Raw genomic sequence first — 23,704 nt, 5'->3', positions numbered from 1 at the left:
AAAAACCACAAAATAGCAGTAAGTACACACCTATCAGTAAGTACCTTAAATGTAAATGGACTAAATTCTCCAAACAAAAGCCAGGGAGTGGGTTAATAGATTAAAGGAGGAAACTCACGTCTCTGCTGCCTACAGAGGACTCCCTTCAGAAGTCAGGACTGGAACTGAAAGGGAAGGGCGGAAGAAGTCATCCCATGCACGTGGAAGTGAGTGAGAAAACTGGGGTAGCAACATTTCTATCAGAGACTTGGAGACAAAGACTGTAACAAAGGACAGTGAAATATACTTGACTACCATACTACAGAATGATAAAGGTGCCAATTCAGCAAGAAGAGGGAGCATTTATAAATGTGTTTGTACCCAACACAGGAGCACCTAAATATGTAAAGAAACATTAAAAGATCCAAGGGGAGAAGTTGATCCAGCTGATACAATAATAGCAAGGGGCTTTAACATCCCATTTACGTCAATGGGTGGTTGTAAGGAAAGGACAAAAAGTCAATCAGGAAACATCAGTCTCAACTGACCCATTAAGCCAGATGGATTTAACAGGTATGTGCAGACTATTCCATCCAAACATAGCAGGATACTCATTCTTCTCAAGGACACGTGGCATGCTGCCCAGGGCAGGTCACGTGTTGGGCCACAGAACAACTTTAGTGAACACAGGAAGACCGAAACCCTATCAAGCATCTTTTCTGAACAGAAAGGTAGGAAACTAGAAATCAAGGACAAGAAGAAATCTGGAAAAAGTACAGATATGTGGAGTTAACAATATATGACTGAACAAGTGCTGGGTCATAGGAGAAATAAACATATGGCCAAAGAAAATGGAGATGTGCCATGGTGAAATCCACAGGACATGGCAAAAAGGGGTTCTAAGCGGGAATTTCAAGACAATACAGGCCTACCTCAAGGAGCATCTCAACAGTTTAGCATCACAGCACAAAGAACTAGAAAAGAAACAAATATCCAGTGTTAATAGAAGGAAGGAAATAATAAAGATCAGAGAGGAGTGGATGCCTGGGTGGCTCAGTCGGTTAAGTGTCTGTCTTAGATCGAGTCCCTGCATCGGGCTCCCTGCTCAGCAAGGAACCTGCTTTTCCTCCTGCCTGCTGCCCCCCCGCTTGTGCGCACATGTGTGTGTGCTCTCTCTCTCTCTCTCAAATAAATCTTAAAAGATCAGAGAGGAAAAAATGGCAGGAAATAAATGGCTGAAAGGACAACAGAAAGATCAATGAAACCAAGAGTAGGTTCTGTGATAAACAAAACTGACAGACCCTTAGGTCGACTCCCCAAGAGGAAAAAGAGAAAGAGCTCAATTAAATAAACTCATATATGAAAGAAAAGTTATAACTGATACTACAAGAAATACAAAGGCTTGTAAGAGACACTATGAACAATTATACGTAAGCCAGTTAGACAACCTGGGAGAAAGGAGTAAATCCATGGAAACTTAAAATCTTCCCAGACCGAATCATGAAGAAATAGAAAGTCTAAATAGGCTGATATCTAGGAAGGAGATAGAGTCAGAAATCCAAAACCTCCCAGCAAACCAAAGTCCGGGACAAGACAGCTTCCCCAGGGAATTCTACCAAACATTCAGAGAAGATTTAATACCTATTCCTCTCAAAGTCTTCCCAAAAGTTGAAGAGGAGGAAATGCTTCCAAACTCATTTTGTTAGGCTAGCATTACTGCAATCCCCAACCAGACAAGGACACCACAAGCAGAAAAAGTTACAGGCCAGTATCCCTGAGGAACATAGACGTAAACACTCAACAGAATATTAGTAAACAGAGGCAAAGGGCCAACAGACACACGAGAAGACGCTCAGCATCACTCACCATCAGGGAAATAAAACCAAAATGACAGTGAGATCCCACCTCACACCTGCCTAAGTGGCTAAAATGAACAACACAGAGAGAATAGGTGTCGGCAAGCTTGCAGAGAAAGGGGAGCCCTTGTGCACAGTTGGTGGGCAGCCACTCTGGAAAACAGGATGGAGGGTCCTCAAAAAAATTGGAAATAGAACTATCCTATGATCCAGGAATCACACTGCTGGTATTTACCCAAAGCAAATGAAAATCTATGCGAAGGGAAACATGCACCCCATGTTTGTAGCAGCGTTATCCAGAACAGCCAAGATACGGATGAGCCCGAGTGTCCATCAAGTGATGAGTGGATGAAGAAGTCGTGGTATGTGTGTATACAGTGGAACATTGGTGAACTGTCAAATTAGGAATGATATCTTGGCACTTGGAACGGCTTGGATGGACCAGAGGGTACACTAAGTGTCAGGCAAAGACAAATACCACATGATTTCACTTAAATGTGGACTCTAAGAAACTCTGGTTGCCAAGCTCACTGTGGTGGCCATTGTGCGGTGTGTGTAGACATCTAGTCCCAATGTTGCACAACTGGTGTAATGTTGTGTCATAGACTCCACAGAAGGAAGGAGGAGGTGGGAACACAGGCATCCGTCCAGGAAGGTGGCGGTCTGGGGATTTTGCGCTTGCTTTTCCCAAATAGGGACGCAGTCACTCCACTTGCCATGACTGGGGCAGGGGCTCCCCATGCAGACCTCCTCCACAGGCATTTTCCCAGGAGCAGGCAAGCTGGACCTCGTTAGAAGCTGGACATCGGAGTTTTTACATCCGACCAGTCCCACAGCTAAGGATGCCGGCGCTGGTTTCCGCACTTCGCCAGCCGGTTTCAGACCTGATTACAGGGAATGTGCATTTCAATTTCCTGAGAACCCGCCAGCGCCTAGGGGTCTGTGTGGGTCCACAGCCTTCTCCAGAGAAAGAACAAAAACAAGAATCTGAAAAACCCTGTTTAGCCGAATGTGAAATCCCTGGAAATGTTCCGATTTAGGATCAACACTGAAAGCTAGTGTGGACATAGAGGTATTGTCCAACCCCCTCAGGTCCCAGAGGACCACGTGCACTTTCCCTGGCAGGAAGCACCTCGCAGCCGTGAAGCGAACCCATGAAGGGAGCAGGAGACATGCAGCAGGAAGTCGGGGCCTTGTCACATGGGACCTGCCCTGCTCAGGGCAGCCTGAGGGCTCCTTGAGGTCCGGGATACACTCAGGCCATTCCAGCCCCCCTGGGCCTGTGTCCTTCCCATCTTACACGAGGAAAAATCAGAGCACATGAAGGGTTCATCTGGGATGCGGTCATGTGTCATTGTGTTACCTGCCAACCAGTGGGACTGTCTCCGCGTGGGGCTGGTGCCCCTCCTGCCACCCCCACCAGACCAGCAAGCTGGGGAGCATAGGCTTTCTCTGCTCTCCTGCACATGATCCCTAGAAAGTGCAGAACTGTGTCCCTTCATTACCTGGACACTCTCCTGCCCTGGGTTTTAAGTAGCTCAACAGGACTGGTGGGACCGAGTCACCGTGGGATTGACTGGTGCTGAGTCTGGACCATCAGTCATGGAATTTGGAGTTGGGGATGCCTCAGATGTCTCCGGAGAGACGTTCTCCCCAACCCCACATGTCCCAGTGCCTCCTTTGCAGGAATGAAGCAGCATGGACAGAACTGAGTGGCCGTGTCCCAGGCCTGGCCGGGTGTGCAAGTCCCTCACGTGGGGCCCTCATGGCTCTCTGTCCCGTCCTTCCTCCCTTGCACTTTGCACCAGGAGGGGCAACCTCCAGAACTCCCTTTCCTTTGGGCAGCATGGCTCCGGGGGCACCTGCATTCCTCCCTGGCACCAGGGGGAGCTCAGGCAACCGAATGTCCTTGGTTCCCTCCGCCGGCCTCGGATGCCTGTGCTATGCCCGGAGCTGTGGAGGTGCTGTTAATACGTGGTCACTCATCCTGACAAGCACAGTGAGAGGCGTGGAGCCGCCCGGCAGAATGGAAACAGGCTCCAGCGGCCTCCAAGCTTGCCCAAGGTTACTGACTCACAGGGGGTCCTGCCCACGTGCGCTCTGAGACCACAGCCCCTCAGGTACTTCTAGGACCCAGTGTGTCTGCTAGAGGCCAGGCTCTGGGTTCTAAGCCTCACTCCCTGAGTCCCTTCCTCCCATGCAAAGGGACCTGACTTGTGGGGGGAGGTGGTCCCCAGGCTCCTTCCCGGCTCCACACTGTGCGACTCTGCTCCTACCCAGAGTGCACTGCTCCAGGGAGGCTGCAAAGGGACAGGGTGCGAGGAGGGTCTCCCCCAGTGAGTGCCCCAGAATTCCTGCGCCCATACCATCAGCCCTGGGCCTGCATCACTGGGAAGGGAGCCGTGTCTGCTGAGGGTCATCTTGGTACCAGCCATGTCATTCCACATCTTTATTCAGCCTCGGAACCACTCCAGGCAATCTTGCTCGCTCTCTGCCCAGAGAAACAAGTCTGGGAGCCCATGGGAACAGCCAGGACTCACTCCCCAGGGGTACTCCCTCCACGGCTCTGTGCTGGCTTCTCTGCTCCACTACTGTTCCCGGCACCCTGGATCTCCATCCTGGAGGAGGTTTCAGAGGAGGGAGGTACACGCTGTGATTTGGCCCAAGCCGCAGGGGAGGTGATGGTGCTGGAGTGTTCTTCCGCCTTCCCTCCCTCCTTCCTGGGAGGGCTGTGGCGCAGCGGCTGGGGTGCTCTGGAGCCCGCGGCACCTGCACTCCCCTCAGCTGGTGTGACACCAGCAGGGACCTGCAAAGACCTCCCACCGCTCAGAACACACGCGTTGGCCAACCACGTGGTCCTCTGGTCCCCGTGAGCCTCCCCTGGGCTCTCCAGCTCCCTCTAGACTCACCCCTGACCCAGCCACCCCTGCATTCGGTGTGAAATGGAATCAGAAGAGGAAGAAGAGCAGTGAGTGCTTTTTTCCTCTCTTTTCTCCCCAGTGCAGCAATGGGGCTTTGGCTCAAGGGAAGACAGAGTATTTCTCTGCTCGCCTGCCTGCACCCTTCTCTCGTGTTCTCCCCTGCATGTAAAAGGTTTCCACAGGGCCAGGTAACACGGGCTCAGGCTCCGGCCTCCCACCTGGACACCCCGAGGTCTGGGGGGTCCCCAGGAAGCAGTGGCCGGACTGGGCTGTGTCCCTGCACCCACATGCCAAAGCTCTGTGCTTCTCGTCCACACGCCGCACTTCCACTTTGGGTTTGCTCGCAGGAAGAGCTTTTGCTGCTGTAAAGCGTGCGTCGCTCCTCTGGTTCCGCGTCCCGAGGACCTTGAGGCCAGAGAGCGAAGTCACCGGCTGTCTCAGCCCATGTCCTCGGCTGCCAGCCTGCCAGAGTGTGAGCAGGTTAACTTAGAGTCCTCGTTAGGAACCCGGCCTAGATCAAAGTCTGACAACATTTTTAAGTCTTACTCTCAAACACGAGACTCATCTGTGTTCTGTGAAGACAAACGTGCATCCTGGCCTGGAAAAGAGGCTGGCTGGGCCTCTCGCCGCCCGTGAGCAGATGATCTCAGCTCTCAGAGCCTGTGGGAGTGGCGTGGGGACTGAGAATGTGTGAGGCTCCGTGGCGCTTACCTTAGCCCCTTGTGCCATCCCGTTTGCTGGTATGGGAAGTGCCTGTACCAGGTGTGGCGTGATCCCAGCACGGCCTTCCTCTCAGAAGGAAATGCAGAACACAAGCAGTCTCGCTCACTGTTCGCAAGCAGCTGTCGGTCATCGTGGTACGTGTCCACGCTCGGCTCTCGCGTCCCCGCCGGGCGATCGCAGGGGTGCTCCAGCGTTTCCCGGGGTCACTGTGCTCATGTTTTCCTCTCCCTTGCAGCAAGTACTTCGGCTGCTGCAGCCCCTTTCCTTCCCGGTCATGCTCTTCCCCGCTCAGGAGCCGACCATGCTGTGGCATCGAGAACCCTCATTAGCTGTTTCCCCTTCTACATTGAATCCAGAAACACTGGTCTTTCTGTACTCAGAGCCAGAAGGCCTGGTCCTGGTTCCTCCAGGAGGACTAGTCCCTGGGCTCCCTTGTCTCCTTCTTGGGCTCCTTTCCCTGGAGCTGCATGGCCCCTGGCCTGGCAGCCCTGCACTTCTGCCCACCCTGCAGCCTAAGCCGCTGGAGGCCCCTTGCAGCACCTTGCCTGCCTTCCAGCCTCGGTAGGAACAGGTGGCCGTGGGCGCCACAGTGTTCCTGGACTCTGAGAGCTGGTTTCTCACCTCATTTGAGTAAAGAGATTTACGTGGAAGACAGAGGCACCAGGAAAGGCCAGCAAAGCCAGCTGAACCCTGGAGTGGCTTCTCCGCCCAATAGGAACCAAAGGACACAAAGGAGGACTCAAACCACCCCAGGGATGGGGTCCCATCCAGCTGCACCCCTCCCTCCCTTGGCTCCCACCCACAGGTAGCCCGGCCCATGGGGGTGGGTTCTGAAGCCAGGCCCCTCGTTCACGTCTTCGTGGGGAAAGCCTTGGATGCAGGGCTCGGGGCTGAGGGTGCATCCCTGGCCAGTGAGCAAATCAGACACTGGACACCCTCCTTGCTGGCGCTGTGGGTCTGATGAGGCCCCGAGTGTGGGGTGCCAGGAGGGACCAGTGGCCAGCATTCTGCTGCAAGGCCATGCATCCATGGCGGGAGCCTGGCATGCCAGTGTCTCCCGGGGCTCATGCTTCTCAACGGGTCTGATTCCCACACCTTCCAGGGAACTCAGGCCAGGGCAGGCTTGTGGCTGTCACCAAGATGATTCTTGCTCTGCCTTATAACCGCCTCTGAATTTGGAGAAGCTTACAGACGTGGGAGCTGAGGTCTTTCCATTGTGCTGTTCATATGTCCAGTCACTGAAAGGAGTGTGGGACTCACAGCCACAAAGCTGCACCCCAGGTCTGAGCCACCGGTCGCACTGAGGGAGTGACCATGTTGTGCTCAGAAATTTCATCCTGGGACAAATGGGAAAATCTTGCTGTTTGTCCCCAAACTCCAGAATATCTCCCCATTCGCTGCTGCTCCAGGCAGAGTTTCTTTCTTTCTCTGCTGTCTGCGAAGTTCCGTGACTTGTTATTTCACACAAGTAGGAAAACCTACTTGCAGAGTAGGAAAACCTCTGGCGGTCAGGTGCAGCACAGAAGGCTGTAAACCGCCCCCAGGTGGCAGTGGCAGCATTGGGAACATCCGGGTATCCTGGGGGGTGGTTTGGGAGCCACTTCCTCCCCGCTTTTCTTCACAGATGGTTGCCCGAGGGTCTTGCTTTTCCCCCAGTAATTAGACATTTGGAGGACAGGCTGGTCAACCCATCCTACCTTTCTGCGTGTATCTCAGGGTTTCAAATCATTCATTGTTTCTGTAGAACATGTCACTGTCTTGCCTGCGTTCATAGTCACTTCCTCTTTTTGTGCAGGAAGAGCAATTCTCATTGTTCTTGGTTTTGTTCTTGCAAAAAGATGGTGCCTGAGTCTAAATTGCACCCAGCTTTCTGTGGCAGTGACAGCTCATTCTTCTCCCGGGGGCCTGGCTTACGTTCTGGCCAGTGTGTCCTGATGGATGAGATTCTAATGCGGTTCCCAGCACTTGTCTTCCTCGCGCCGGGAGAGGCGTCAAGAAGGGGGCAGTCACTGGAGTTTGAACAAAGGCAATCACAAGTGAACCTCCATCCATGTTTTCCTACCACAGACACCTTATCCCGGGGGATATTGTTTTGGCTCAGGAAGAAAAGTGATTTTCTAGGAAGCATGGCAGCCCAGAATTCTGTAGCCCCCCCAAGCTGAGGAGTGTCAGGGGACCTGGCTACGCTGTGCCTGACATTATCAGGACACGGGCCCTTTGTGTTGACTCTGGGTGACTCTGTCTTGTCCCCAGAGGCAGAGCTTCCCAGCCTGGTTTCTGCTGACACAGCCTAGGGAGGGCTGGAGGCCTGGGAATCCACTCCCCAGTTGCCCTGCTCCTGTCCCCTGTGCCTGGCCACTGTGGGGCATGCAGCTGGTTTAGTGCCCTTTGAGGAAATCTCAGTGTCTTGTTGTTTTCCAAGGACGCTGATGTGAGCCGGGAAACCCTCCTGGTCTGGAGGACACCTGGGGACTGAACCTCGGTTGCAGGCCCAGCATGGCTTGTGTTCCTCGCCTGAGGTTCACAAAGCACCGTGTATGGGTGACTTACACAGCAGGGTCAGATGTCCTCTCCCTTCTGGAAACTGGAAATCTGGGAAGAGTTCACAGTGCCATGTTCCCTCTGAGACCCAGGGTAGGACCCCTCCCTGCCTCATCCGGCTCCCAGCATGGCCTCGGTGTCCCTCGCTCATCTTCCCAGAGCTGCAGTCTGCCCTTCCCGCAGGGACACCGGTCACGCTGGAATGAGGGCTGCCTCTCCTGCAGGAGGACCTCCCCGTAATCTGATTTCATCCGCAGCACCCAAGATGAGTTTCCAAAGGAGGTCATGCTCACAGGTGCCTGGACTTAGGACTTCAGCATGTTTTTCTTAGGGACACAGTTTAACCTGCAGCTCATGTTCTCCCTTGGCTTAGGAGGAAACAGACACCCTCTGTCTCCCCTCCACCTGCTTCCAGTTTGGAAATGTTTTCTTCAAGGTGTCCCCAGCCCATTGACCAGCCTCCCTGAAACCCTGTCCTCAACACTGCCCCAGATTTGTGTCCCCTTGGGCCCAGCGCCCAGCACCCTCTGTGCCCCTGGAGGCAAGGAGGCTCCCCCACCTCCTCTTCCTCTTCCTCTGTCTCTTTCAACCTCTGAATCTGCCCCCCGCCACAGCCCAGCAGATAAAGAAATTGCTGCTCAGACATCTGCCCTTGGGTGGCCTACACACCCTTCTCTGGGGCACATGTGAGACCCCATGCAGGACCCAGGAGGGAGTGAGGTTCCAGAGTAACCTCATTTAAGGTCAGATCCTAGCTTGGCGGTTTATTTGTTGAGTGACCTTGGGCAAATGACCTCATCCTGCTGAGCCCTGCTTCCCTTATCTGTGCAAGTGAGGCCACGAGGAACCCACCATGCATGGGGGTCATTGGGATTAGGTGGGGCTGTGTGCATGCAGCCCTCAGGGTCTGTGAGGTCAGCGTCCCTCAGGGTGGGTACCTGTGGAGTTGTGGTTGTGCTTTCTGCTTACGTTTGACCTCACTGCCCATCACGTGATGAATGGTCATAGTAGCCATCCAAAGCCCAGGTGTCCTTTCTCATTTGTACAGATCCTACTGCACAGATGGTACCGTTTCTGTGTAATGGGTGGTGGGCACGCCGGCTCAGGACAAGGGGAGGCGGACGCCGTGTGGTGGCTCGTGTCTGGTCAGGATTTGAACCTGGGCATGGAGCGGCTGTGGACGGTCCTGGATCCCCGGCAGTCCCGTCCTCTCCACCCTAACCCCTGCTCTGCCGACAGGCTGCTGGCCGGCTGCTCCTTTGTGTCCTCTCCTGCCCAGAGCGTCGCGGCCAGCACTTCCCAGATTGGTTCTGGTGCTAGGAGCACAGGGCATTTCTTGCAGAATGGCCCAGTGGCTGGGACACACCGTGGAAACCTTTGAAGCATCTTTGTCAGTGGAAGACGTGGCGGTTTATTTTCCGCATCTAACGTAGAGCCGTGCCCACGCTCGCAAGCGCACCATGCAAGCACTTACTTCTCATCCATGAGGATTTCTGAGTAGCAAGAATGAGAAGGCACCGATAGGATGAAAGTTTGAGGGTCAGAATACTCAGTAGGCTAGTTTTGTCGTGGAAGGAGAATCTGAACACGGCCCAGCCCGACACCCTGGCTGCATTGACCTGGGGCAGGGTCTGATGGTGGGAGGGTTGGCTGACTGCCCGCAGGGGCAGAGCAGACTCACGCCTGCGGGACTCGCTCCTCTTCATCCTGTACTTCTGCCGGCTTCCCCTTTCAGAGAAGATGCCCCAGTTCCAGCGGGGTCTCCGGCCCTAGGGGAACCCTCTTTCAGAAAAGATTTGTAGACGCGAGGAGCCTGACACATGGATCTCTTGTGCTTTGTGTCTCCCCTGCGGCGGTGAAGGCCCTCGGAGCTCAGTGGCTGTAGAGATGGAAGAGCAGCCTCGTCAGAGCCCCAAAGTCGCCATCAGCCATCCCTGCAGCTGAGGAAGGCAGAGAAGCCGTGTGCACCCCGCGCCCTCCCCGTGCTTACCGCGGTGGCCCTGTGTCTCAGCCCCTGCCCACCTCACACTCCAGCCACCACAAAGCCGCACACCCATCCTCGCTCTGCCTGGGTGCTGTGTTTCTTTGTCCCCCTCCCCCAGTGTGGCGGCCCCACGATGACACGGAGCTGATGCCCCTCCCAGCCCAGGGCAGCTGCGCAGTACTGATCCTCACCCATCTGTCAGCTCGGGCCGGAGCAAGCAGACGCCAGGCTCCCTGCAGCCTGTGGAAAAGCAGAGCCCCAGCCTCGTCACCGCTATTTGCTTCCTCGGTGGACACATGTTTTGGCCTTCCTTGTTGTTACAGCAAAACAGAAGTGGAAAATACGCCATGCTCCAGGACGTTCACTGACTTTCCCTGAGCTAAAGGCAAAGTTTCAGGCGTCCCCTTGGAAACAGCCGGGACTTAGGCCTGGAGGTCTTCTGTCCAGCTTCCTGGAATCATGACCCAAACGCAGAGCAGACAGGGAGTTTTCTTTATTGGAAGGGTGCCGGCCACTGATGGCCAAGGTAGTGATGCTGTGTGTGTCTGAGCACGGCCTGCGCCTCCTTCTCCTGAGTCTGCCGCTCAGACAGCATGCTTGGTGCCTCGAGATGATTGGCGCTGGCCCCTCGGAGCTGCTGGCTTTCCCACCGCGTCCCCATGCTCCCCAGCCCTGTGCAGAGCGAGCTTGCCACAGTTTTCTCCAGGTCTGGGGCAGCACTGCCCGGGTGTCAGGATGGTCTGACTTGCCTGGGACCCCCACCAGATGGCGCTGAGCTGTGTGTTCCCAAGGGCTCCCTGCTGAACCCCAAGCTGGTGGTCCGGGTACTGTAGCTGGAAGCATGGGTCTGGGGGAAGGTGAAGACCCACCACAGCCACCACAGCCGCCTCATTCTCACACCAGCTCTTCTGGCTGCCGCCAGCCAGCCACGGGGCATGGGGCCTTCTTCCAGCATCTGAGGCCGCACCCTCACATTGGATCCCCCCTCAGACTTGCCTGGAGCCCCGAAGACCTTGCCAAGCCCAGGACCTAGTTGGGACTCACCAAGCCATGCTCCCTGGTGACGCCACGTGCCAGTAGGATGGAGGAACCACTGACGTGCAGCTCAGAGACATGGAGACAAGGACCACATGCAGTGCAGATGGCAGGCGGGCGAGTGCTGGTGGGCCCTTGATGGGAGTGTGTCCCCAGAGATGTTCCGTGGCCCCAGCAGAGTGGAAGTGGATTTTCATGTGGAGGCGTTTGTGCACATGGGCTGGTCACTCGGGCTGCAGGGGCCCAGCTCTTGGGACCCCTAGGGGTCATCTCTGCTGTGGTCAGCCCGAGGCTCGGCCCATTTCGTGGCTCAGCCTGGATGTAGCATTTGTCACGTCAGCTCATGTTCCACTGACAGGGACCCAGCCACCAGGTGGCTTTGACCCTGGCGACAAGCTGGCAGTTTGGGGCAAGCAGCCCACCGGCACCCACACTGCAGGCGGACGGTCCTGGTGCGCAGCTCTTGGCTCCCGCAGGACGAGCACTAATGCACGGGGCAATGTACCTGTCCCGGTTCCAGGGTGACTCCCAGAATAGTTAGTGGCCATGGGCTATAGGACCCCACATGCTTCCATCCCCACGGCACGCTCTGTGTTCCTGAGGCGCAGACTCCTCGGGCTTGTCCTCTTCTGTCACCCAGAGAGAGACAGGTCTGTGGCTGAGGACTGAGGTGGGCGACCAGAGGGTCAGGCCAGGCCTCCCTCTCAGTCCTCTGTAGGGACTCGCCCGCCACCACCAGCCCACCCATAGCTCTGCCGTGTTCCCCCCTGGAAACCTATGAGGTCCAGTCTGTTCCCTCGGGAGCTTCCTTCTACCCACTTCCCCTCATTCCCGTGCCAGGAGCACTGGCATCTGGGATCTCTGAGTACCGTCCGGACCTTGGTGCCCACTTTCCAGCAATGAGCAAACCCACCAGGGCAGGCTTCCTGGCAAGTAGCTCCACTAATCAGGCACGGAATGTCAGAAATCTGGGAGATACCCTCGGTACCAGACTCCAACTAACAACAGTCCTATTGTGGGAATGGACTGATGTCTGTCCCATCCTGCATTCCTCACGGTCACAGCCCCAGTCCTGGGCCAGGCCCCCTCCTTCATCACCTGGGTGTGGCCTGAGCCACACGACAGCCTCAATGCTGCTGTCCCTGCTCCCGGTGAGCCATCTCACGTGGTGGTGCCTGTCCCTGTTCCCCAAGTGCACAGCACACACAGGCCAGACCCTGGGCTTCCTGCCCGGCCACCCCTCTATCCCCTCTCTGGACCTGGGGCCACCATTCCTGCCACTTCTCCTGCCCCTGCTGGCCCTGTGTGCCTGGCCCTCTGCCAGGATGTTCCTCCCAGCAGTACCTGTAACCAGCTCCTCCCTGCTCTGTGGGCATTGTGTGTTCGTTGTGCGGTGATGAAGGTGCCCGAGCTGCTCATTTGCCCGCACTGAGGGAACCAGCAGCTTGGTTTCTGTTTTCTAACACAGTTTAGACCGATCGCTGTACAATACTTGATAAACATGGGTTATAGAGAAAACAGAAAAACAAAGACCTATTAGATGTTCTCCTTTAGATGATTAGATATGACGGTATTAAAATTGTATTTTAATAGAAATGGAAAACACTCTTGGATGTTACAACAAGGTCAACTTGAGGGTCAGATTGCGACAGCCATTTCTCATTGGTTCCTCGTGTTGTGGACTAGAAGCACATGGTCAGGGTGCCTGCATTGGGCTGCGGGCCCATGAGCCATGGTGGAGACTAGCTGCTCCCTGTAGCCTGCTCTCTCGCAGGCATCCCGCACCAGGAGCACCTCTCGCCTGGGCTACGTCGCAGCCAAGGTGGTGGTCAGGCTTCGCTGACGGCAGCTTCTCCTGGCTGCCCGTCCGCCCCAGGGGAAGGAGCTCCAGGCCTGCCTGCAATTCTGGGGCACAATGGGGAGACAACAGCTGAGTCTTCAGGGGGGCCCTGGCGGTTTCCTATCTCCATTTGCTGGGGGAATCTGACCTGTGGAGTTGGGGTGTGGCTGGAGATTCATGTGGCCGTACCGTGGCGTCAGGGCTCTGGAGAGAAGCAGGCCCAGCAGGGTGCGTGCCTATGTGCACTACTGTGTGTATCCATGATTGTGTTCGTGTATGTGATGCGTGGAATCTTAGTGTGTGTGCCTACTGTGTACATACACGTAATCACTACACATACACACACGGTATGTGGATACCGTCCGTGCATATGTGCTTTGTGTACACATGTTGAATCCTAGCGCGCGTGTGTGCGCGCGCGTGTGCGCTTTATATGGTATATACGTAACCTCTGTGTATATGTTCGTACTGTGCCTGTGACCCTGGAACAAATGTGCATTTGCATGTACCGTGTACACATCTGTGATCACAGTGCGTATAATCTACCATGTGTGTGTGTGTGTGTGTGTGTGTGTGCACGTGTGTGCACGCATGTGCGAGAGATCACGGCAGCCAGGACATCCCAGGAGGCACCAATGTACCATCTGTGAGCCCGGGGTCCTGGTGTGCCCCTGCTGTGATTCAGTCCAAGTCTGGAGGTGGAACACCAGCGGCCCCAGTGTCCAAGGATGCAGGAGAGGCTGTGCAGAAAAAGCAAGTTCCTCCCCCTTTGCTGTTCTGCTCCATTCTGTTTGGGCCTTCTGCACGATGATGATGCCCCCACACCGGGAGGGCCACCTCAATCTGTGACTCAGACACGAGTCTCCCCCACCGAGCCCCCTAACAGACCCAGAAGTGATGCTTTACCTGCTGTCGGGGCACCCTCGGCCCAGGGTCCCCACGTCATCCATGCAAGGGACTGGGACACGTGGACCTCCCGGCGGGCTCAGTCCACCCACAGCCTGTCTCTCCTGCTCCTCCTCCTCGTGCCTGGCCCCATTCAACCCCTCACGCATGACACAGGGATGCTGTGTCAGCTGTCTCAGCAGAGCCTGTAACCACCTGATGTCCCGACCCCAAGGCTCACAAAGTCCTTGCCTGTAGCTCATGATTTCTGGAGCTGTACGAGACATGGAGGGAAGCTGCCTTCCAGAAGAGTCTCTGTTCCCACCACCGTGGGTTCTGAGTCCCGGCGGGTGGACCAGCTCTGGACTGTGGTTGCTCTTTGACCAGCGGGGTTTCCAGGAACCTGTGGGTGGTTTGTAAAGCTTGCCATGTACATGAGGCCCCTGTGGTGGGTGCTGCCTGTCCATGTGGACGCATCTGCCTCTCGGGGGGACGGAGAGGAAGGGCCCGCAGCTGGCTGGATTATAATTAATGCTTCCGTTGTCCATCTTGGCTCCTGACCGTGCACAGGCGGGGGGACTTCCTTGCCCCAAAGCTCATGGTTACTCAGGCGCGATTGTCAGATGGTGCAAGCTGTGAAGGGAAACACTTCCTTTTCAGGGCGCGTGCTTCTGCACCTGCCGCTGGTGTCGGGACTGAGGCTTCTGCCAGGGGGTGGCTCACATGTGGCCTCAGAGCAGATGCGGCTATGACACGTCAGAGTACGTGCATGCTGGTGGGGCGGGGGGAGGGTATTCCAGCTACATCAGGACCTGTGGTGCCCAGCTGGGCCACTCCGGGCATTTGTGTCTTGCTGCTTCCGTGCTCCTGCCAGTCCTCATGGGCACTGAGGGGTGAGCAATCAGTTTTTCCCCTCATTACATGGGTGATGAAGCTAAAACCCCAAAAACTCAGACGAGCTTCCCAGCATGCCAGAGCTTGTCAGTTCAGAGCTGTGATTTGCATGCAACTCTGGGAATGTCCACAGCCCATGCTTTTTTGTGCCACGCTGCCTCGGTTTCCCTGCTAGATGGCTCATCTGTTCAGCTTCGTCATTCTGTAACACATTGTGGGACCCTATGCATCAGGGTTGATGCAGTGATAGGGATAGTCCTTTGTCCTTGAGGCCAAGGCCAGGAAGTCCTGCCGTGACCCTGGCTCCCTGGGCCTAGGGAACATTCTGGTAGTTTCTGATCCTAGTGGCTCTGGAACTTGCTTGGAGTGCCTGCTGGGAAAGAATCCCATGGGCGCGTGTGTCCCTGACCATGGAAAGGGCCTCCCCTGGGCACAATGCTGTAGGGGTTCTGGGCTGTGGAGGGTGGACGCAGGTGGAGGTCCCAGTTAGGCTGGTCTCACCGCAGATGTGGATTTCCCCTGGGCAGCTCTGGGAAGGCGGCCTTCACTCTCCGCCTCCAAGTTGGGACGGTATTCCTGCACTGCCCTGCAGGCTGCCTCTCCCAGGCCCCCGCTCAGAGACTGCAGGCTGGGCCAGTGGGGAGGTTGGCCCTGGGGTCCCAACCCCCGTGCCCTGGGACATTCCAGGTGGTGTCTGAGTCTCCCTGGGCTCCGGCCTTTGCAGGCCAGTTCTAGCCTCTGCTGGGGACCCAACAGCAGGACCATCACATGTGTCTGCACTGCGGGGGGGCCTGCCGCTCTCTGTCAGCATGTAAGCAGTCCCCGCGGGCGTGCCTCTCTCTAGCTTCTCGGGTCCTGGCTGGCCCTGGCTGCCCACTCACATGATGTCAGAACAGCCCCCAGACTCTCCTGTCCTATAGGTGAGGACACAAAGGCTCAGCAGTGAGAGGCCACTCAGCAGCCAGGCAGGGTCCCGTGAGCTTCTGCTTCCCCATCTCCGCCAAGAGCCTGGCAGATCTCACTGCCCGTTGTTTGCAGGCCTGGAGGAGGGTGTGAAGGGGCCTCTCACCCCTATGCCTGCGAGCGGCTCTGTGCCCGAGGACCCGTCTTTCTGGTGGGCCCTGGGGCTCCCTGCACACATGGCCTGCATGTAGGGGCTCCCATGGGCTGGGTGGTGGGCTTCCACGGATGTAGATGTGAAGCAGGCCGCCATAGAGTCTGTGCTGTGTCTCCTGGGGATGTTTAAGCAGATTGGCAGCTCTGAGTCCTGAGAAGAAACTGAAAATGACGATTGCTTTCCCCTAAAATGGAAAATAGAAGAGTCAGAGAAACCGTAAATCGTGGAGGGTAGGGATAAGCTTTCACTGTACAGGGAAGAGCGTCAAGGCCGGGAGAGGCTGTGTGACCTGCGTGAGGTCACACAGTGTGCGTTGGTGGAGCCAAGCCCAGGACCCAGGCTCCTCCCACACCACCTGCTGTCCCGCAGGGGCCAGCCCGGGGTCTGCATGCAGCCACCAGGGTTGAGCCGCACCCCTGCAGGGCCTGTGGGGATCGGGATGGGGACACCCAGGGAGGTGGACAGCCCCCATGGTGGCCACAGCAGAGGAGTAGGCTGGGGCTCACTGCTCCTGTCAGTAGGGGCTTCATCTGTAAATACGCTAATCTCACCAACTTGGCTTTTGGACCGGTGACACGTGTCATTAACACAGTCTCTCGATGCCGTCCCCGAGACATGCATGCTCTGTGCTGTGGGAGATGACTCTCTGCTTTACCAGGGGCTGCCAGCGCCGGCTGCCTGTGTTCAGCATGTTTAGCAGGTTCCCAGTGACCCCATGGGAGAGAGGTCGCAGGTCTGGTGGTGCACGTCCAGACGCCCCTTCCTGCTGGATGTGCGTCCTGACCGGCCAGTGGGTGGGCCATGGTGCTGACGCTGCTCTTCTCCCTGTCATCCCAGTGTGCCCGCTGCCTCCAACAGTGAGTCATGGTGATTTCGTCTGCCACCCGCGGCCCTGTGAGCGCTATAGCCATGGGACTGTGGTGGAGTTTTCTTGCGACGCTGGCTACAGCCTCACCAGTGACTACAAGTACATCACCTGCCAGTATGGGCAGTGGTTCCCCTCCTACCAGGTCTACTGCATCCAGTCAGGTGAGCATGGACTACCTGGCCCATGCCGCGCTTGGTGGCCACCAGCCATGTGCCCCCTCCAGTGCCAGGGTCAGGGACACGGCGCAGAGACCCCTCTCCGTGTGTGCCCGTCCGCGGGGAGGAGGGACAGCAGCCTCTGTCTGCCCCCAGCCTGTCCCTCCCAGGGGCAGGAACCTCAGCCGTTCTCTCCTGTGTAACCCAAACCCAGCCGTCCTCTCCTGTGTGAGGACATGTGTCACAACCCAGAGGATGGCATCTCAGGGAACACCTGGTCTCGCAAATGAACGCCCAGGACCCTTGTAAACATTGGTGCTCCTTGGCGCATAATGAATCACTGGCCTCAGGAGTCCAGGGTAGTGAGTGGGAGACAGAGACCGGGCACCCAGCCTCCCACCGTGTCCCGCACGCCCACCCCTGCCCACTTGCCCCAGCGTTTCCTGCCACAGCATTAGTGATGGCCATTGTCTGTGGGGGCAGCGCCTCATGACACAGGGCCCTTGGAGGCCCTTGGATGGCAATGGGAGTCTGAGCATGATGTGTTCGGAGGTGGCGGCAGCAAGGGAGGATGGTAGGGGGCAGATAGGGCGGCCTGGGCCGCGGGGGTGGGACCTGCCTTGGAAGGTAGTCAGCTGCCCCTTTTGCAGGTGTGCTGATGGCCAGAGGTGGTGGGGGGCGAGGGCCATGGCGCGCTCACCCTGTATCCCTCTGTCCCTTTCCTCAACCTTTCTGGGGTGCATTGCAAGCTCACTTCCCTGGGGAGACGGACTCCTCCTCCCCCGCCAGAGAGGCAGGAGTGTTTCTGGCTGGGCGCCAGCTCTCAGCCCCATGGGGAGCACAGCCCTGAGGGTCCGTGGGCACCAGCGGAGGCCACAGTGCCGAAGGAGCGTGGGCCATGGATTCTGGATGTGGGGAGCCCCCAGACGCATGTGATAAGCATGTTGTTTCCCAGATCATCGAGCACGGGGACACATGGCCACCCCAGTCCCGAGGGCTCACACACCACTCTGTTCTCTCCCTGGCAGAGCAAACATGGCCCAGTGCCCATGAGACCCTCCTGACCACGTGGAAGATTGTGGCATTCACGGCGACCAGCGTGCTGCTGGTGCTGCTGCTCGTCATCCTGGCCAGGATGTTCCAGACCAAGTTCAAGGCCCACTTCCCCACCAGGTGAGTGCTGGGCTCTGGTTCCTCGGGGCGGGGGGGCCAGGGGTGGTGGTGAGAGCAGAGGGTCCGGGGTCAGGCCAGGCAGATGGGGGAGAGCTGGGAGCAGGTGTCTGGGGCCACATGGCTGCACGGGACTCGCCTCCCTCTCTCCCACCTCCCTGTGAACCCCAGGAGCTGTGGGGTATGGTGAAGGGGTGCACAGAGTCGGGGCTGCCATCATGCAGGGGCCCCCGCGACCCCATTCCCATTCCCCCAATGTGCACGGGGCCCACAGGAAGGATAAAGTCACAGACCTAATTAGGAGATGCAGTGAAGATGTGTGACGCAGCAGAGATTCAAGAACAGCCTGTCTGGAAGTCTCCGGAGGGCGACGTGGTTCTGGGTGAGGCATGGGCGAGGTCCTGCTAGTCCTTGCCCCACCCATGCACCGAGATGCTTGGGGCTCATGCCTCTGTTGTCCCCATGGCCATCACAGAAGAGCAGCTCACCGGGAAGCAAGTACACCAGCTCCTCCGCGACAACAGGGCCATCACCACAGCTGCTTGCCGGCCTCGTTCCTGGGAGGAAACGTTGCCAGGAGAGCCAGCAATGAGTGTGTAGCCATCCGGAGGCGGACGGCAGTGCCCTGGCCACCCTCCCCAATAGGAGCTGCCTCCAGCCACCTCCCTCCACGGAGTCCTGAGCGTCTTGGGGCTCCTGTGCCCTTGCTGGCCTCCCCGCGGGGAACTCGCACTTCCAGAAAACATCTGTCTTCGTACACGGGACACTGTCACCCCCAGAGCTGTGCGTGCCACCCATCAAAGGGGGCACTGGTGGTGGAGAAGGCGTCTCTGACGAATCACCTCCCTCCCTTGCCTCCAGGGGAGTCCGGGACAGTCATTCCTGCTCCTCGTCCCTGAGAGGGGCTTCAGGGCACCCGCTCCACAAGGGGTCTGTAAAGTGACCCCAGACTCTTCCATGTGAGCATCTCTGTCTTAGAGAACTCCCTGGTTTGGGAAAAGCCGTACTCAGCTGTCCGGGTAGAAGACCACGTTCCTCGGAGCAAGCCCAGGACAGACTCCTCCTCGGGCGCACGGGTGTGGACCCTGGAGAGCTGCTTGACCAGTGCATGGACGGGCTGTGCGCTGTGGGGGCCGTGGACAGGGCGCGCCCCAGAGGAAGGGGACTGGCTTGTCCTGGGCACGAAGACAAGAGCCAGCGGCTCTCGAGGGCTGGCGGCGAGCTCGTCTTTCATCCCCCCCTTGCTTCTCACTCTCTGGAAGTGCACCCCACGTTTCTGCAGACTTGGGCCTGGCGCTGCCCTCCCCCAGTGCTGCGTCCAGACACGGCATTTCCTTGGGCTTCAGAGCCCCTGCCGCCAGCACTCTGCGGTGAGGGGCTGCCCGCCGGCTGCCCATCTTCTTTCCTGGTTGGTGTAGTCCTGGCGGCAGCGCTCTCGTGGGGGCCCCACAGAGGAGCCAGTCCACTGGCCGCCTGCAGCCACGGGGGCCCCATGGGGACCAGAGAGGTGTAGAGAGGTGGTCAGACAGGGCCTGTGGGGTGACAGAACGTGCAGAGGCGAGGCCAGCAGCTGGAGCCACATGGGGGACCCTCCCGGCTCCCACAGAGAACACGGCCCCTGCCGGTGGCCCCGTGTGGCTTCATATCAGGAGGTTGCTGGGTCAGGGGTTGGAGCTGGGCCCACATAACCAGTCAGGCAGTGAGGGAAGGCTTAGAGCTTTCCTCTTATCCCTTTGACTAAAATTGTGAGCAAAATGGCCTCAGCAGCACAGAGGGCCCCTTTCCTGGTGGGGCACGGGGTCCTGGTTTCCTGTCAGTCTGTGGTGTCTTCTATGCCCAGCAAGCTCCACAAGGGGACCTGTGGGGGCCCAGTAGACGGAGGCCAGAGATGGGAAGGAGGAACCCCAAGGGGGCACGGGGGCCCAAGACCGAGGAGGACGCTGCAGGCGGAGTGTGGCCGTGGGGCAGAGCGCTGCCGTGGGCCAGAGGGGGCCCAGGAAGGAGGCTGGTCCTTCCGCAGGACCTCCATGTGGGCTCTGTGGCCGTCAGGGGCACAGGGGGCACTGGTGGCCTCCATCCAGGGGATGTGCTGTCTGATCTGTGGACACTGCTTTCCTTCACCCAGGGGGCCCCCGCGGAGCTCCAGCAGTGACCCGGACTTTGTGGTAGTGGACGGCGTGCCTGTCATGCTTCCATCCTATGACGAGGCTGTGAATGGAGGTGTGAGGGCGTCAGGCCCAGGGTACCTGGCCTCCGTGGGCCAGGGCTGCCCCTTGCCAGTGGACGACCAGAGCCCCCCAGCATACCCCGGCTCAGGGGACATGGACATGGGCACGGGGGGGTCAGAAGCCTGTGACAGTGGCTCAGCCTCCTCTGAGCTGCTCCAGAGTCTGTATTCACCTTCTGTGTGCTTGGGGGGCACGCACCCCGACAGCGTGGACACGGGGGCTGGGACGACAGGAGAGACAGCGTCTAGCAGTCCAGGCATCGACATTGCAGATGGTGAGTGTTGGCCCCAGACCTGGCGCCAGGCCTCTCTGCAGCCTGAGCCACTGCTTGTCGCTCTCCCTGCGTGTGTCCCTGCCATCCAGAGTGGGAGGGATGCGGGGGCCAGTTCTTGGTTTCATAGTCTCCACGAGAACCAGGATGCATCCTTCCCTGTTCCTGCTTTGGACAAGGCTCTCGGGGCGCTCAGAGATGGTCACCACGCACATGAGCAGGGATGGGTGTGTATGGTAGGGCAGCGCTGGAGAAGCCTTGTACACGCGGGGCGCTCTCAACAGGCGGGAGCTAACAGGCACGTGTGCTTGGCCACTCACAGCTCATGGGGAAGAGAGAGACCCAGCTGTGTCCCTGAGGAGGCATACAGCACACAGTGCACGCAGGAGCATCTGTCCCACCGGTGGCCATAGCTGCCCGGAGATGGCTTCTCTCCTGCATGCCTGCTGTCCCTGTGTCCCCACATCCTGCCTTTCATCTGACTTGACTCCTAAGGGCACATGTTCAAGTCTTTAAACGTTTCATTTTTCATGAGCTAGGTGTAAGATTTTCCACCAGAGGAGTGGTTTCTGTGATTATTAACAGATAAGTGTAGAACTTAACATTTTCTTTTCACTGACACTAGGAATCATTGATATTGTAGTCAAGCTTTTAATCCCTGATGCTTGCGGCTGAGTTAGTAACTGTCTGTCCTCTCACAGAGATCCCGCTAATGGAAGATGACCCGTGACCAGCAACACCGCAAAGATTCTCCTGCCCCTGCGGGGATGGGAGCCGTGCCCCTTGGAGTGAGGCCCCAGGGGACGGACTGTGGGGCCGTGGGGGGGTTTCCAGCTCACCTACATGGAGACCGTGACTCGCATAATCCATTTTGGGCTCAGAGCTGCGGTGGGCGCACTTGGGGAGCAGCGACCAGGGGGTCTGGGCAGTCCTGGTGAAGGGGTCTGGCTGTCCCTGCTGCAGAGTGGGGCGGCTCCACACATGTCCCCTGGACCCCGCATCCCGTAACTTGTGCTGCAGCCACTGCCTGCCGCCTTTGCAAGCATGTCCCCCGCCGATTCGCCCTGCGGTCTGCTACGCGCAACACGGCTGCCGTGTGGCAGGCTCTGGGGCACGTGGGGGCTTTTCCTTGATCTGACACAGTACTGGATGAGTGAGAGAGGAAAGGAAGGACACAGGCAGACTCTACTTCCTGGAACCTCGTCCACAAGTGCAGTTGAGCAGCCCTGAGCCGTCCTTTGGTGAAACACGGTCATTTTCTGTGTCACGAGCTGGTGCACCACCATGCTCTGGGTGTCTCGTGTTCGGGACTTTGTGGACGGTCAGATGTGCTCGGACGTGTCTCCTGGTGGACAGGATTGCAAGGCAGCATTCAGCTTGGCATCTCAAGGTGTCCCTTGACCGTGTGTCTCGAGAGTTGCAAGTCCCCTCCCATCGCCTGTTCCGATGTTGCTCCCACTCCCAGAATGCAGCCATATGTTTATTTTCCAAAACAGAACCTGTTTCTGTAAACATGCTCCTCCTCCAAATAAAGTATGAGGCTGGGTTGTTTTCTTTCTGTTTCCTCTGCAAAGTGTGCAGGCTGGCCTCCCGGCCCAGGCCACTCCCCCACTCCCCTCCCATTCCAGGGCCATGGGCCTCTGCTGGGAGGACCCCCAGGCCCACTGGTGCTGTTTCTGAGAAAATGATACAGAAATGTCTCCTCAAACATGCTGATCTGTGGATTTGATGTCTGTCCTCCTCTGGGCTGTGGGTAAATAGAGATAAAACTCTGATCCATAAAATTATCCATCGTCAGCGCACCGAGCTGGAAGCTTGGTCTAATCCTGTTTTATCGTGACACAGACTGATTGAAAGTTAACAACATGACGGTTTTTTTTGAAGCATGGCTTTCATAGTGGAGCAGGGCAGGCCCAGGAGGGGCGGTGACCCTGAAAACTGGGGCTGGAGGCAGCGGCTGCGAGGGGCTCCTGAGCTGGCCTGGGCAGGGGGAGCATTGCATGCACGAGGAACAGTGTTTAATTATGAGAACTTTTGCACAACTTTGCACCACAAGGTGCACAGAATGAGCTGGTTTTCATGAGTGTTTGTGCTTAAATGTCACCCTGCCCGCCAGGAGGCAGAGGGCGTGGGTGGCTGGGGGCGCCAGGGTCCACTGTGGGCTGCCTCCTCCAGGCAGCGGCCCCAGGGGCCAGGCCTTCCCCATGCCTGCATCTGTCTTCCCTTCCCGCCTCCTCCCCACCCCCGAGTGGAGGGCATGTCTCTGAGACCAGTTGGCAGGCCCCTCACTTTCTGGAAGGGGGCAGGTGGGAAGGGGGCAGGTCTGGCCTTGCCTCCTTCTGGGAGGTGTTCTCCTCCCAAACTAGTGAGCAGCTCCTCCGACCCCTGTCAGCTGAGCACAGGGTGCCCCCCATCCCCTGCACCTGGAGTTGGGTAGTCCAGGCATCAGCGGCAACTGTGCTGGAAGTGTAGCAGCCGGTTGCAAAGAGATTCCTGCTCCTCGGTCTCAGTCTAACGGGATCCCCTGGATTCCCTCAGTCCCTTTAGCTTCTGGCTGTAGTCTCGCCCACAAATGCTGCTTGCTGTGACTTCTCATATCGGTGAGGTTGTGTGGCAGGAAAGAACGCCTACAACATCCCCCACACGTCCTGGTCCTGGCTTCGTGTGAAAGTTCTGGAAGGCCCTCTGACTCTGACACCCTGGGGACCTGTCGGCAGTCAGGCTGGGGTCCCGGGGTGGGGAGAGCACCCTCCCCAGCTCCGCACTCTGCCCTGGGGGAAGGAGGCTCCTGAGGCCAGAGCCTGCAGCCCAGAGCCCCGACTGCCCGTGGTCGGCCCGTGGTGCCCCCGGTTTCCAGGAACCAGAGGGGAGTTCTCTGCTGCAAGTCCAGCAGACGTCCCAGGACATCCTCACACTTCACTGCCATGAGGCTTGTTTTAATTGCGAAGTTTGACTTGCTGGTGTGTGCCCTTCAGAGCCTTCCCCACCAGCTTGCGCCTGTCCTGGCAGCCGCACGAGACTGCCTCCCACTCCCTGGCCACGCAGCAGGCCCCAGCCAGTGGGGAGTCCGAGGCTTGCGGTCCCACCTGCTGGGTCCAGGTGCCCCTTGTGCCCCTGCGCTGCCGCCCTCCACACCGCAGGGCCCGGTGTCCCCGTGGGGACAACACAACATCATGGGACAGCATGGCTTGGTCGCGGCCACCTCCCCGCTTCCAGTCCTGCCTCTGCCACTAACGT

General features: G+C 57.7%; 1 protein-coding gene across 3 annotated transcripts in view; it reads left to right on the top strand.

The window, feature by feature from the left end:
- SUSD4 (sushi domain containing 4) overlaps positions 1–21,341 on the top strand; it is an 83,768-nt gene extending 62,427 nt beyond the window's left edge. For all 3 annotated transcript variants that reach the window (XM_032838789.1, XM_032838788.1, XM_032838790.1), the window contains 4 exons: positions 16,613–16,804; positions 17,827–17,971; positions 20,094–20,470; positions 21,169–21,341. In XM_032838789.1, coding sequence (XP_032694680.1) covers positions 16,613–16,804; positions 17,827–17,971; positions 20,094–20,470; positions 21,169–21,197 — 743 coding nt within the window. In that variant the 3' untranslated portion in view covers positions 21,198–21,341. The remainder of the gene's footprint in view (positions 1–16,612; positions 16,805–17,826; positions 17,972–20,093; positions 20,471–21,168) is intronic.
- Positions 21,342–23,704: the final 2,363 nt, after the last annotated feature.

Source organism: Lontra canadensis, unplaced genomic scaffold (genome assembly GCF_010015895.1).
Source record: "Lontra canadensis isolate GAN:19392208 unplaced genomic scaffold, GSC_riverotter_1.0 scaffold106, whole genome shotgun sequence".
NCBI lineage: Eukaryota > Metazoa > Chordata > Mammalia > Carnivora > Mustelidae > Lontra > Lontra canadensis.
Note: the sequence above shows the minus strand (reverse complement) of the source record. Positions and strands in the feature narration are given on the sequence as shown.